General features: G+C 40.9%; 1 protein-coding gene across 1 annotated transcript in view; it reads left to right on the top strand.

The window, feature by feature from the left end:
- Nucleotides 1–15311, top strand: part of ITPRID1 (ITPR interacting domain containing 1) — a 134664-nt gene that overhangs the window by 114507 nt on the left and 4846 nt on the right. Inside the window, exons 10-11 of the mRNA XM_025380205.1 lie at nt 8908–8990; nt 9420–10724. Coding sequence (XP_025235990.1) covers nt 8908–8990; nt 9420–10724 — 1388 coding nt within the window. The remainder of the gene's footprint in view (nt 1–8907; nt 8991–9419; nt 10725–15311) is intronic.

Below are 15311 nucleotides of genomic sequence, written 5' to 3'. Positions count from 1 at the left end.
CACCTTGTATTACTTCTATAATACTGAAAAGCAAGAGTATTGAGCCAAAGATAAGTTAATTTTAGAGAAGCAGATTTTTTTTAAATGATGAAGGAAGGTTATTTTGACCGAAGAACAAAGGGACTGCTAGACCTGGAGCTATGGAAGGAAGGAAAGAAGGGAGGAAGAGAGGAAGGGAAGAATCCCTAGGCTGTAAGACCTTGAAACCAAAACTTCAGGAGAGTGCTAATAGAAGTTATTAAAATATTATGTAGAAATCTTCATAGGATAGAGACCCTTCTGCCCAAGACTTTTGGTATAGAAAAAGAATTAACTTGTCTCAGGATTATTTTCCATAATTACTAATATTTTCAGTCTTTCTTCAGCTTTAGGATAAGAGTCAAGATAAATATAAGCTCCATGATGGCAGGTACCTTTGTTGACACTGGCTGACCAGTATCTAGCACAGTGTAGGACCCTGCAGGTCCCAGTGACCACCTGCTAGGAATGAAGGTTTCCAGTAGAAGGTTCCACCATGCTCTTTCTCTGTGGCTTATTCTCTTCAGAATATTAACAGTGACTTGTCCTACAGCAAGAATGTTTTTTAATGTTATAGACAACACAAATCCACAAATCAATTTCAGAATGAAGGTTAAAATTATCCTTGACAGAGGCTGGGCATGGTAGCTTACACCTGTAATCCCAGCACTTTGGGTGGCTGAGGCAGGTGGATCATGAGGTCAGGAGATCGAGACTCTCCTGGCTAACATGGTGAAACCCCATCTCTACTAAAAATACAAAGAGTTAGCCAGGTGTGGTGGCTGGCGCCTGTAGTCCCAGCTACTTGTGAGGCTGAAACAGGAGAATCACTTGAACCTGGGAGGCAGAGGTTGCAATGAGCCGAGATCACGCCACTGCACTCCAGCCTGGGCAACAGAGCGAGACTCCTTCTCAAAATAAATAAATAAATAAAAATAAAAATTATCCATGACAGGATGGAACCATGTTCCCAAACAAGCTAGATCAAATTTCACAAGGATATAAACTAAATCATTCACTTAGGTTTCAAAACATTTATTTATTGATTTCAAAATAGAGACTGTTATCAGTGTAACCCAACACTGGGAACACAACTTCTGACTAACTAACACAGCCTTAGGCTGTGTGTATGGAAGTGAAATCTAGAAGTAGGAAAAGAGCGCAGTCCCCCTCCTTTCCGTGTTGGCCAGACCATGATCCCTACTACTGAAGCCCAGCTGGGTGACAGTTTTACAGCAAGCATTAAGTAAGAGCCTATTCAAAAGTACAAGACACAAACAGCCTGAAAAGCCTGCCCTGTGAGGGCTGATTTAAAGGGTCTGGGGAGATTTTTATTTCTATGTATTTATTTGTTTGAGATGGAGTCTCCCTCTGTCACCAGTCTGGAGTGCTGTGGCGCGATCTTGGCTCACTGCAACCTCCGACTCCCTGGTTCAAGCGATTCTCGTGCCTCAGCCTCCCTAGTAACTGGGATTACAGGCGGGCACCACCATGCCCAGCTAATTTTTATATTTTTAGTAGAGACGGGGTTTCACCATGTTGACCAGGATGGTCTCTATCTTCTGACCTCGTGATCCGCCTGCCTCAACCTCCCAAAGTGCTAGGATTACAGGCGTGAGCCACTGCGACCGGCAGGGTCTGGGGAGATGTACGCTGAGGAGAAAGGCCTGGAGAGTCCAAGTGAGCTGTCTTTGGGAAAGGAGTTTGACACGTTCTGCACTACTCCAAGGAACAGAGCTATGACCGACAAATGTAAAATGCTAAGGTAGGGGTGGCCAATACAAAGACAAATTTCCTAAAAAGTATGATGCGCTCTGACCAGATAGGAGTCATTGCTTGTCACCAAAAGTAAGCACTAGCTAAACAACCATCTATAAGGAATGTTCTGGAAGGGAGGTGGCACCATCCTATCTTCCAACCTGGGGAACATAGAGAGGTTTTGTTTGTTCTACGAAACATTGAAAACTAATTTTGTAAAATGCCTTCAAAGGAACAACTGCTCTCTGGTCCAAACAATTCACACTACCGCCCATTGTCCTGAAGCCTAGCTGTTCCACATACTTATGCCACCTCCCAGCTCCTAAAAGAATTGGTTTTGGCCTAATCTCTAATGTCCATTCCAACTCTAGGCTAACTTGCTTGGTGACTCAGCTTCACCACAGAGCTGTCACAGAATTTTGTGCCATTGGAGGACAGAAGAGATAGGAACTTGACAATGAAATAGGTAAAGTAGAATTGATTGAGGAAGACAGTTAACTTCAAACAGTCTGAGGTTGAAACATTTCTCTTGCTCTACACAACTTTATCACACTTCACACCCCGTCATCTCTTTGCTTTTTCTCCCTCTTCCTACGTATCTTTCAATTTCCTAGCTTCTATGAACTCAGACTATTTTAAACATGAACTTTCCACCTAGAATTCAGAAGCTTTTGTTACCAGCCCAGCCCAGAAAAGCAGGTTGACTTTTCTTACTAATTTTAGCCATTCCAAAGGTCCTTTGGCAGGGACCAGGGTCTTCCACTCTGTGGTTGGTGTAATGCTGCCATCTGGTGATTATTTCATCAAAGTGCCTGAGGCATCTGTCTCCTAGGCAGAAATGTTTCCCAACTCACAAGTCAGTAGAGTAGTCCTGTCCCAAGCAGGGTCCCCCTAATTGGGAGGGTAAAAATTTATCTCCACGAAGACAGTTGTGTGCTGAAAAAGGTAATTTCTGATTAATATTAATATTAACCATGATGATTAGTAATGATATGAAGATTGAGTTATAATAGATATTAATGATGTCCTGCAGCAAAAATTTACATATAACATTATGTAGCCTATATATTATTAGAAATGTATTATTGGATATTATCCTGATTGCAACCCCACAAGTAACATAGTATTACCATATTCATTATTTTCCCTATGAGGAGACAGACTCAGAGAGAGTACGTGACAAGCTCCAGATCACACAGCCTCTAAGTAAGAGAGTCAGAATCGGACCCCAGTAGAGGAGGCTTCGACTTTTCTAGATGACTCAGCATGGAGCCTAACTAGATTTCAATAGCATTCGGTGTACAGAAGTGGACCCCCTTGAGCTATGGGATAGGCAGGATGGGGGAACCAGCAGTCTAAGGAGACATGAAAAAAATTGTGCAGGGCTTGGTGGTGGTGAAGGATTCCATTTACACAACTGTTTTGGAACAGGATTCAGCCAGCAGTAGAACGCTTAGGTGATAAGATCTAGCTGGAGGGAAAGGACTGGTAGGTGCCAGGTGGGAGGTCAAGGCCCCACTGGAGCGGAGTAAGGAAGAACTGTGGCTCCTTCAGCATATTGAGTGCCTAGGGAAAATATCACTAGAGGTAATGAGACATCTCAAGTTCCCCCAGTCTTGGCTTAGCTAGCTGAAGGAACTGGGTGGGGTTGGCCAGGCATGCTGGTACCACTTCTATTACTCTTGCCAGATGCCATATTGCCTTCCCCAAAGGCAATGTATTACATATGAGGTGTGATATATTGTATTACATATTAGGTGTGAGGGTGTGGGAGTGATAAACGAAGTACATTTGTATTTGTCTGTTTAATAATCCATCATGGCCATTCTGAGCTAGGTGATTTCTCATCCTTTGTCTCATTTAATTTCTACGACCCTAAGGGAATATTTAGAATTTGGAAATCCTATATCTAGATGCACATAGTCTAGTTGTTGAAAAGGTACTCTATATGGAGAAAGGATTTTTAGCCTCTTGAAGAAACTAAACCATCAGTAACCTGGCCCACATTTTGCTTGGTGAATCTCTCAAAATGATTGAGATGCATGCATTTCACTTCTAAAACAAACACAAGATAAATAAGCCTATTCACCTGGGAGAACTATGCCCAATTCCACCATTTGGTCTCATCATCTAAGTGAGGTTCTCAATGTCTGATTTTTTACTGCTTAAGTGAGTTTCAGAGATTGGTTTGTTTTTTGTGCTTTACACAAGTACAGTTAATGAAAGGCAACAGTTATATCATAAGTATACCTCTTTTGGAGGAAATTACTCTTTCTACCTTTTAGTGACCCTTTGTTTGCGGTTGTTTATTTTCATTTGGACCAGTGTATTAGGCCATTCTCATGCTGCTATGAAGAAATACCTGAGACTGGGTAATTTATATATATATATATATAAGAGGTTTAAATGAGAACACATGGACACAGGGAGGGGAACACCACACATTGGGGCTTGTCAGGGGAGGGCGGGGGTCAGGGGAGAGCAACAGGAAAAATACCTAATGCATTGTAGGTTTAATACCTAGGTGATTGGTCGATATGTGCAGCAAACCACCATGGCACACGTTTACATATGTAACAAACCTGCACATCCTGCACATGTACCCTGGAACTTAAAATAATTTTTTAAAAAAGAAAAGAGGTTTAATTAACTCACAGTTCTGCATGGCTGGGGAGGCCTCAGGAAACTTACAATCATGGCAGAAGGCACCTCTTCACAGGGCAGCAGGAGAGAGAATGAGAGCCAGCAGGGGAAATGCCAGATGCTTATAAAACCATCAGATCTCATGAGAACTCACTCACTGTCACAAGAACAGCATGGGTGGGGGAACCGCCCCCATAATTCAATTACCTCCCACCAGGTCCTTCCCATGACATGTGAGGATTATGTCAACTACAATTCAAGATGAGATTTGGGTGGGGACATAGCTATACCATATCAACCAGATTGGTATAAACCAGCCAGCACATGGACAAATGGGCTCTAACATATCACTCTGTCCTAGTGTTCTAATGTAAAATTTCACCCATGCATTGTAAAAGGGGGAATAGCAACCATTGCATATGAAGCTTATATTCAAGAATAGTAACTGCTTAGAAATTTTTTGAAAATTTGAAATAACAATAATGATGCATGGAGAGTGCTTCACAGTTTGTTGTGCAAATCTTGCATCAAAACATATAGAAACAGCTAGAGGTTCCAAAGTCTGTCTTGTCCATCTTTCACCAAGGTTCAACCTCTTCTGTTGAATATCTTTGGTTCCCCTAATGCCTCTATAGTCTGGGAGTGGGAATGAGGAGTGGAAGTTAGTCCTATCTCATGCTGTCCTATCCCATACTTTGTCTACTGCAGAGACCTCGGGAGTACTAACAGGCTGTGGGCCCAGAAGCACAGAAAGGGAGCGTTTAACAGGAAGTTTGTGTGGAAAATTCTTCAGGATGAGCTGCCCACTCAACGGGTTATTAAGCAGAGGGGCTCCCATCAAAGTGTGCAGGGCCGTTTGCATAGTACTGAAAAAACATTTAAAGTTCTGCATTGAGCTTTTGAAAGGTTACTACAAGAATCATCATGAATTTCGTACCCACAGTTGATATAAGGAGGAAAACGGGTGGTATTTTTGCTAATCCTAAAGGAAACTGAAAAGTTTTAATATGGATTGAACTAATTATAACAACGGCGGTGAAGTCTTAAATATTACACTAGTAAATTTCTTATAATAAATATATAGTGAGTAGATGCTATTTCCTCTGACAACAGTGAACAGCTGTTCTATTACTCAGGTTAAAGGCTCTGTAAAAGCCACACATCAGAGTTAAAGGAAAATCTCTCAGGCAGCACCTTTTCTACACATTATTCAGTTTTATAGTAACAGGTGTTTATGTTTGTAGACTCTTCTAGGTCTTTGTTATAAATCCCACACAACATTGTTAATTTTTTTGTTTAAATAGTCAATTATCTTTTTTAAAGATGTAGATAATAAATAAATAAAATATTCAATGCTTACCCACATGATTTTTTTCTTTCAATACCCTAAAGATGTTACTCAACTGTCTTCTTACTTGGATTATTTCCAAGGAGAAATCTGCCATCCTTATCTTTTTTAACTCTATATTTAATGTTCCTTTTCTCTGGTTGATTTTAAGGATTTTTATAAAAAGTCATTGGTGTTGGGTAATTTTTCTTTCTTTTGTTTTTGTTTTTTGTTTGTTTGTGTTTTTGAGACAGAGACTTGCTCTGTCACCCAGGCTGGAGTGGAGTGACACAATCTCAGCTTACTGCAACCTCCACCTCCCGGGTTCAAGCGATTCTCTTGCCTCAGCCTCCCAAGTAGCTGGGATTACAGGCATGCACCACCATGCCAGCTAATTTTTGTATTTTTAGTAGAGACGGGGTTTCACCATGTTGGTCAGGCTGACCTTGAACTCCTGACCTCAGGTCATCTGCCTGCCTCTGCCTCCCGAAGTGCTGAGATTACAAGAGTGACCCACTGCACCTGGCTAGTAATTTGATTTTTATGTGCTTTAGTGTAGTTTTCTTCATGTTTCTGGTGCTTGGAGTTAGTTGGACTTTGTGAAACAAACTTTTCTTTGAAATATTACTAATCTTTTCTTCTGCAATCTCTAATCTGCTACATATATCCATTATAAATTTTACTGGAGACTTTGTTGTTTTCATCTCTAGAAGTTCAATTTGGGTTTTTTTTAATATCTTGCATATCTCCACTTAACTTAGGTCATCTTTCTCTAGCTTCTTGAACATATGGGATATAGTTTTAATAAATGTTTTAATGCTCTTTCTCAATTGATAATTCTAAGATCTGCATTAGTAATAGGGTGGTTTCAATTGATTGATTTTTTCTCCTCATAATGGATCATATGTTCCAGCTTCTTTGCACACTTGATATTTTTTAATATATGCCAGACATTTGGATTTTACCATATAGGTAAAATATGTTAGACCATATAGGTGGTAGATAGTACTATATTCCCATAAATATTCTTTTGCTTATATCTTGGACACAATTAAGTTACTTGGAAACAGTTTAATTCTTTCAGGTCTTGCTTTTAAGGCTCGTTGGGTGGGACCAGAGCAGTGGTCATTCTAAGGCTAATTATTTCTTACTCCTGAAGCAAAACACTTCTGAGTATTCTACCCCTCAATGTCCTGTGAAATAGAAGGTTTTGCATCTGGCTGGTGGGCGCATTCCCTATTCCAGGCTCTGGATGAGTACTGGGCAGTGTTTCCCCTGATCCTTTCTGATGGTTCTCTTCCCAGCTTTTGGTGGTTTTTCACATGCATGAGCTCATCAGTACTCAGCTGAATACTCAAGGGAGACTCTCTTAGAGTTCTCTCTGTGTGCAGCTCCTTCTTCTCCTCTATGTGCCATTTGAACTCTAGCTGGCTCAGTCTTTTTGGACTCCTAGCTCTGTTTCCTCAGCTTCATGTGTCTGCCAGGCTCTGCCTGGGTTCCTACAGGTCCTTACAGTTTACAAGACCTGTAAACTCTCTCAAAGCACTAAGCTGGGTAACTATAGGGTTTACATCACATCACTTATTCCTGTCTCTCAAGGACTGCTGTCTATAACTGTCTGAGGTCCACTGTCTTGATAACATATCTTGTCTAGTTTTTCAGTTGGTTCGGGTAGGAGGAAAAATCTAGTCCCTATTACTACAGCTTTCCAGAAGCAGAAGTCTCATTTAGATCTATGACTTGCAAATATTTTCTATTTTTTTACCCTTAACTATGTAACAAGAGGCAATGGTGAGGCCAAAGATAAGCATTCTCAAAATTTTGCTCAAAGTTTCTCAATCTCTCTAGGATTGAGCTATTTTAAAATGCATGCCCTCTGATTTTTAGCTTTTAGTTAGGTTTGAGGCTGAATTAAAGAATATGGAGTTTATAATGTTTAATTATACAAAATTGAGCTGTTACTTTCTCTTGACTTTGGCCTCAGGCTGAGCTAGCTGGGCTTTGGGCTGGGTCGGCCACCTGTGGGACTGTCTCCACTTGCTGTCTTTGCTCAGACACATGGACCGTTAAGGATCTTGGGGATTGTTGCCCAAAGGGAGAAGAATGATGCTGCTCTTGTGAGTGGAACTGTCCTTCAAGGTGAGGTCCAGCAGAGATCTAAGCAGAGGCTAGGATCATTTCCCTCCCTTGAACTCTTCTTCAGCAGTTGTTCAAGAAAAGGCAAATCCCCTATTTATCACTTAGGTACCAAATACTCAAGCATTATATCTAAGGACAATGAACTGTTTCCTTTTAATTCACTTCCCAAACACATAACCAATCTTCTCTCAGGACAGACAAGGCTCCTCCCTCTGCTCCTTGTATTCTGAGGAGGCCACCTTGCAACCCCCCTCCTCCTGAGAGACTGCCTATTAGAGCCTATACTGTGTTATAACTGAAAGCATTTCTCATTAAAGAAGAGAAAAAAAAATTCCATAATTTAATCTTTAGCATGGAGACACTCTGGTAGCCAACTATTTCCCCCACAATATATAACTTAATATTTACATAAGAATCTACAGATAGATTTAACATTTCATGGATGCTCCTGTTTACAAAGTCATAACCTGCCCACATGTGACTTTGCCCTTTCTCTGCATGTCCCAGCCTCTCCTGGTGACAAGAGCAGTGATCTAAAACACGAGCACAAACTTGTAGTCATAGAAATAGTACAGCTGCAGCTAGCAAAGGGTCCTTATCCAAATTTTAGTAAAAAGAACAAGAATATATATATATACACACACACAAATATATAAAATGTGGTCTTTTATTATTTTATTAGTGTGGCATTTAAGGCATATGTGTTTCCTTCTGGATTTTCTTTCCCTTAGTAAAGATTCATCTCACAACCATATTGTTCTTTGGTTTTGAGAGACATTAGTTTCTCTTCCTTCGTTTCATGTTTTATTCTTTGTATCAGGAAACCAGTGATGCAATTTTATGTGAGCTCTCTGACAACTGAGAAAAAAAACATCCTTGGAATTCCTTCATTTGTTTTTTCTTCCACACAGTGGGCATTTCTGCAGGATCCATGGTGTGTCAGGCACCTAGAGGGGTTGACCCCAGTCCTGCTGGCCACATGTTTTCCCTTTAATAACCTAAAGACCTTTTTCCTTCTGCAGGTGCCAGGGTGGACAGAGCAAATAGCTGCCAGTCTGACAGCAGTGGGTTCCTGGAGGAGCCGCTGGAACCGCTGCCCCTCCAGGTAGGAGGGTTTGGAACAGGGCCATGTTGCTCATCCCTCACATCCCACTTCAGCCCTATCAACCAGGCTGCCACCCAAACCTCACTCACAGCTAACTCAGAAAGAGGGGTGTTTTAAATCAAGCCACAGCTGGAAAGCTTGAGAAGGCACAAACCACCTGCACCCAAGGGGCAGGGGAAGATGGAGTCATATTAGACAAGGTGCCAGAAAGTGTGGCCTTCCTTTCCTTTTGATTTTTGTAAGCAAGGAAGCTGAGCCCCCTAGAGAGGAGGACCTTGGTAAAGTGGTAAACAGATGCAAAACCTAATGTTGCAACCCTTATCTCCTGACTCCTAAGTCAATGGCAATGACAAGAAGAAAATCTCGCCTTAAACCTGTTGCCTCCTCCACTTCCTGACCTGTTTCCCTTTGTCCTGGTTTCCTCTACAGATGCCTTCCTTGCCAAGCAGCCAGAATCCTGCTGAGAATGGTGGTAGAAAACCAAAAGATCAGAGTCACAGCGTAGGATCATCCCAGGACTGTCAACTACAGTCAGATGGGCCAGATTCCAAGAGTAGGGCGAGCGCATCTTTTTCAAGCCAAGACACGAGTGCCTTGGAAGAAAAGGCCTCAGCATCTGTGGTGGAGGAAGAGTTTCTGCTTGAGGCCACAGAGGAGCCACCAGAGCTGTATATCCCAGACATGGCCTGTGCCAAGACCACCATGAGGGGAGAACACCCAAGGAAAGACAGCCATCTGCGGCAGCTTCTGCCAATGTCCCACAATGAATATGAGGTTACCGGATCCACAGCCACTTCCAAATATGATCATCCTCTGGGGTTTATGATAACCCACATCACAGAAATGCAGGATAGTTTTCTGAGGCCTGAGGGGGCTGGCGAAGTGCAAAGCCACCACTATGAGTCTCAAAGATCACCTGGAAATGATCATACTCAAGACAAGTTCCTTCATGTTGACTCTGAGGCCCCAAGAGAAGAGGAAAGCAGTGGACTCTGTCCTGACACCAACCACAGCTTACTGGCACCAGAAAGCTCATCACAGTGTGTCCCCAAGCACAGTGAAATCATACCTTATGCAACTGACCTTGCTCAAACATCTGAAAAGCCCATTCTCCACCTCCATAAACTGCCTGGAGATCCTGCCCAGGTGAAGTCAAGGTCTTGTACTTTGGGTCAGATATTACCTAGGCCAGAAGCTGAGATGGAAAACCTTCCTCTAAATACTGGCAACTCCAGGTCTGTAATGACCCAGATGTCCTCCAACCTGGTGTCGGCTGCTCAGGGTGCTGTGTCCTTGGGGACTGGTCCCAGAGGAACATCTTTAGAATGCACTATATGTGATCCTGTTACCACAACAGAACCAAGACTAGGGACAGAAGCAAGACAGTACAATGATGCTTCCATTCAGACTTTTGTATGCGAGCCCAGGCCGTGGCATTTCTGTTCAGTTCCAAGCAACAAGGCCTTGACACATGGGCCCCAGCCCCTCACCAAATCCGTCTCTCTAGACTCAGGCTTCCCTAGTATCTGCCCATTGGGCACCTGCCATGCTATACCCGCCCACTGCTGCATCTGCTGTCATCACCACTCCCACTGCCACTGGGAGAGGCAAAGCCCTGGCCTTGAACCCTCAGTCTGTAGGCACTCCCTCTGCTCACTCACTGGTCACCGGGAAGCCCAGTTCATGACGACTTTGAAAGCCCTTCAGGACACTACAGTGAGGGAGCTATGTTCCGTAAGTGTTCACACTTGCAAAGATGGAGAGGCAAATGCACCCATGATAAACACCTCAGGGATAATGTTCATACTTCCTTGCTGAATGCAAGATCTCAGGGCAAACGTTTCTATTTTAAATCATGAATAACATTTGTAGAGCGCTTTATTGTTTATGATACAGTATCACACATTTCTTCTTGATACTTCCAATCAATCACCTTTAGAAATAAGCAAAGCAAATTTTATTATTAGTCTTCATTTTACAGGCGGGAAAACTGAGGAGTAAAACCATACATTCATATGTCTAAGGTTATAAGCATTAATACATCTGTAATTCATCTCCAGTTCTAGCTGAGAAGTTCTGTGTCTTAAATTTGTTTACCTGTATAATCTTGCACAAGCCATTTAATATTTTTGTAAAATATTTTGTAAAAATATTTTTGTAAAACTGACACAGGATTGTTTTAGGATTAAATAAGATGAGCCCTGTAAACCACTCAGCTCAGCATGTGGCACATGGAAAGCTCTAGGTAATGTTAATTGTGTGGGTATGTTACTCTTATAATCAATTTTTGTGACTGTTTTGCATTGTTCAGGTCTTGAACTTAGAACTTCTCATGTCAAATAGAGAGGCTTTTGGTCACCTTTGCTGAATCTATTGAAAGGTGGACCCTACGGTTACTGAGGACTAAATGGCTCCAGCCTTCTCTAGCCCTTGATTCATCAGTAAGTGTTTAATGAGCCCTTCCAGTTTCTCCTTTTTAGCAAGTTTTCAAGGCAAGAGATGATCTAGGCTTTCAAGGCCAGCCATTGATTAAAAAATTAAGACTATTGCACATAAAACCACTTGTATAGTGAGTTGAAAAGGTGAGGGGGCTCGCACAGAGAACGTAGGTAGAGCAGGGTGAAGTGGAACCATGATTTACTGAGCACCTACTGTTTGGTGCCTGCAGTTACCTTTCCATTCTCTTAATTCCACAAATATTCAGTGAGTGCCTATGCTGACCATTTTCCAATGTCATTTAATCTTCATTTTAATCCATTCCATAAATATTTGTTGGGCTCCTAATATATGCCAGGTCCTTCTTCTTTTACAGACAAGAAAACTAGAACAGAGAGTTTAAATAATTATCTCAATGCCTCCTAATGACTAAGTGGGAAGTCCAAATTCAAATTCAATTTGAGTAACAGTAAATTGCTTGACGCTACAGTCCAAGCAAAGAAGTGACTTTAAAATATCTAAATCTATATAAGTGTAAAATTAACATTACAAAGTGATTATTTGAAAGATAAAACAAATTACTACTTGGCCTTTCAACGTATGAAAATTGCCTTACATAAATGTGATATAAAGAAAGTGATTACAGGAAAGTTTAAATAATTTATCAGATCATTTTTTAATTGCAAGACTCCCAGGCATTTGGAATATTTTTATATGAACCTAATATTAGTCAGAGTTGAACAGGTAAGAGAAAGCTTCATTTAGGCATAGTGCTCAGTACTAGGTATATTCTCCAAAAGTTCAGTGGAAGAAAAGAACAAAACCTAATGTATGCTGGGTCCTTCTTGAGTATCAAAAGACCTTGGTTCAAGTCCTGGATAACAGTAGAGTCGTCATCACCATAACTATCACCACCACCACCCACCACCACCATCATCATTATTATCGTCATTATTTACATCATTTGTTGAGGGGATTTTAAATGCCCTAAGTAAGTGGTTTTCAACTGGGGATAATTTCCCACCCCTGAACTCCAAGATGACATTTCACGATGTTTTGAAACATTTTTAGTTGCCACAATGGGAGGCGGATGGTTGCTACTGGCAACGAGCAGGTAGAGGCCAGGAATGCTGAAAAACATCCTAAAATACACAGAACAGCCACCACAACAATGAATTCTTTGGCCCAAAATGTCAATAGTGTCAAGGCTGCAAAACTCAGCTCTAAGAGAATAAACATTTACTTGATCACATAGTTTGTAAGGGAAAAATGTTAGGGATGAAAGATAGCTGGAGAAGGTGACATTTTGAGAGGCCGTATGGGGAAAAATATTAAATCCTAGAATTAGGTACTCCAGTTTCCACAAAGAAAGACTAGTTGTTGGTCTAACATAGGAATGCATATCCTGAAGAAAGATTATTTTTCTAATTTACATTTAAGACAAGCATTACAAAGATTTTAAGTCATATTTAGTTTTATATTTTGTTAAAAATAACAAAATTGTGTTCAAAACTCCAGAAGAAATGGTTCTTCTAGACATATCCAATTTCATTCTTTTAGTGTAAATGCTATAGATGTTTATTCCACAATAAGATACTATCTAAATTTTGTTTACATCACCACTCTTAAAAACAATATAAATAATTTATTGATTGTGTTCAGAAGACAAATAACAAACATATATTCATAGACTAAGAAGTGAGACATCTATTGCATCAAATTGTCTTTGGGATGTACTATCACTTAATTTATTCCTTAGTATTATAATTAGGTATCTATGGCAACAGCTGTATCTTGAACAATAAAAGCTATATCTTGAAAAAAGAAAAATGGCTAACACAGCCTCCCATGACACAAACTGAAAACACGACCTACCTAATGAGGTTCTTTCATATAGCTGGGGTGCCTGGGACAAATCAGTGCAAATAAAAGAGGTACCAGGGTTGAGAGTGGCTTAAAAGTGGTTCTGACTATAGGTGCCAGAGGGTGTGTAATCTATCAGGCAAACCACAGCATCCAGAGACCATGACTGGTCAGTAGCACAGCCCAGTAAGACCATTAGTGTAAAAGGTTTGAGAGTCTGTGAGGTATTGGGGGTGTCCTGATGAATTTGCAGAAGCACGGTTCTGGGGATTGAAAGTACGAGTGGGCATCTAGCACCTGGGAGCAGATTTGCAGGTAGAAGGATTGCAGCTTCTCAGAGGAAGGTAGGCTGGAAAGAGTAAGAGGTGGCCCTGGGGAAACAGGCACAGGAAGCTACAGCCAGATTCATCATGGTAAGGACATTATTTAGAATAGGAGCAGAAGATTAAACTTGGGCCAGCTCCAGGGTGACCAAGTGTGGACCCAGCTCTTCTTATTCCTCCTGCCTAGTGTCAAAAGAGGGCTTTGGGTGTAAGTAGCCCCAGCTATGTGGAGAGATTTGGCAGCTGGAAATAGATGTTCCCCCTGATTTGACACTTTGGCATATCAACACTTCTGCAGAAAACAGGGAGGTTTTGTGGCCCATTATGCTCAGTAACTATCCTCAGACGTGGGTAGATTTTAAACAAGTAGGAGTTTGAATGGGTGTGAGGGCCACCATCCAAAGGCTTCTAATGCCTTGTCTCCTATTGCGTTCACCTTCTTTCCTCTTAGAATTTGCAATTATACAAAAAAAGGTACTTTTATATGCAGTTGATTTGGCATCATACACCTGCTGAAATGGATGCTATATAAGGTTTTACCAGATGACAATGAATTTCCCTTTATTTACATCCAAAGAAACAGAAAAATACACTCAAAGGAAACAATTCAAACATACATGCGTATACGTGTGTATATTTATACTTCTATGCAGGCATCCATATGTGCACAGACACATGTGCTGGAAAGCAAGTAGAAATAGGGGATTGCATTCCTCCATAAGAGGAGACCGCTTAAAGACATTTAAAGCACAAAGAGAACAAGATATTGCATGCAGCAGCATCTACTATGAGTGAGCCTGGGTTTGTAAGGCCTGAAAAATGTTCCGAAGAAAATTGGCTTTAAATTAGATGCCAAGTGCTAGACATGGCTAGAAAATTTATTTATGAAAATATTAACAGGAAATAGCTCTTGAACCAAGTGAAGGTTATAAGCAGAGATGGACATCTCTTAGAAGACAATGGGAGGCCAGGCATGTTGGCTCACACCTGTAATCCCAACACTTGGGGGACTGAGGTGGGTGGATCACCTGAGGTTAGGACTTCAAGAACAGCCTAGTCAACATGGCAAACCCCATCTCCATTAAAAATACAAAAAAAAAAAAATAGCTGGGTGATGGTGTGTGCCTATAATCTCAGCTACTCAGAAGGCTGAGGCAAGAGAATTACTCGAACCCATGAGGCAGAGGCTGCAGTGAGGCAAGATCATGCCACTGCACTCCAGCCTGGGCAACAGAGTGAGTCTCCTTCTCAAAAAAAAAAAAAAAGGATGAAGAAGAAGACAATGGGAGTTCTGAGCAGATGTTGAAACTAAGAGCAATTTTACGTAAAGGACTTGAAGACTCAAAAACATCCTTATCTTACCCCCCTAATATAGCAATAGCAATATATAACACTGTAGAGAAACATTTGACTAATTGATAAATGCCATTTTTCTGGCCTCTTTGGGTTTTCTAGGGTAATGATTTGTTGATGTTGATATAATTAAATTTTCACATATAAGTGAGTTCTTTGCAATAATTTGTTAATTTAAAAAAATGGTTTTTTGGTATAACTAAATTGTTATATATAGGTAAATTCTTCAGGATAATTTGTTAATTTTAAAAAGTGTTAATTCAAAAAAAATTCCAGAAAATAAAATGAGATCTATCAGAAATAAGATTTCTGAATTTTAGAAGTACTTCCATATGTTTATGATTTA

This window comes from Theropithecus gelada, chromosome 3 (genome assembly GCF_003255815.1).
Source record: "Theropithecus gelada isolate Dixy chromosome 3, Tgel_1.0, whole genome shotgun sequence".
NCBI lineage: Eukaryota > Metazoa > Chordata > Mammalia > Primates > Cercopithecidae > Theropithecus > Theropithecus gelada.
Note: the sequence above shows the minus strand (reverse complement) of the source record. Positions and strands in the feature narration are given on the sequence as shown.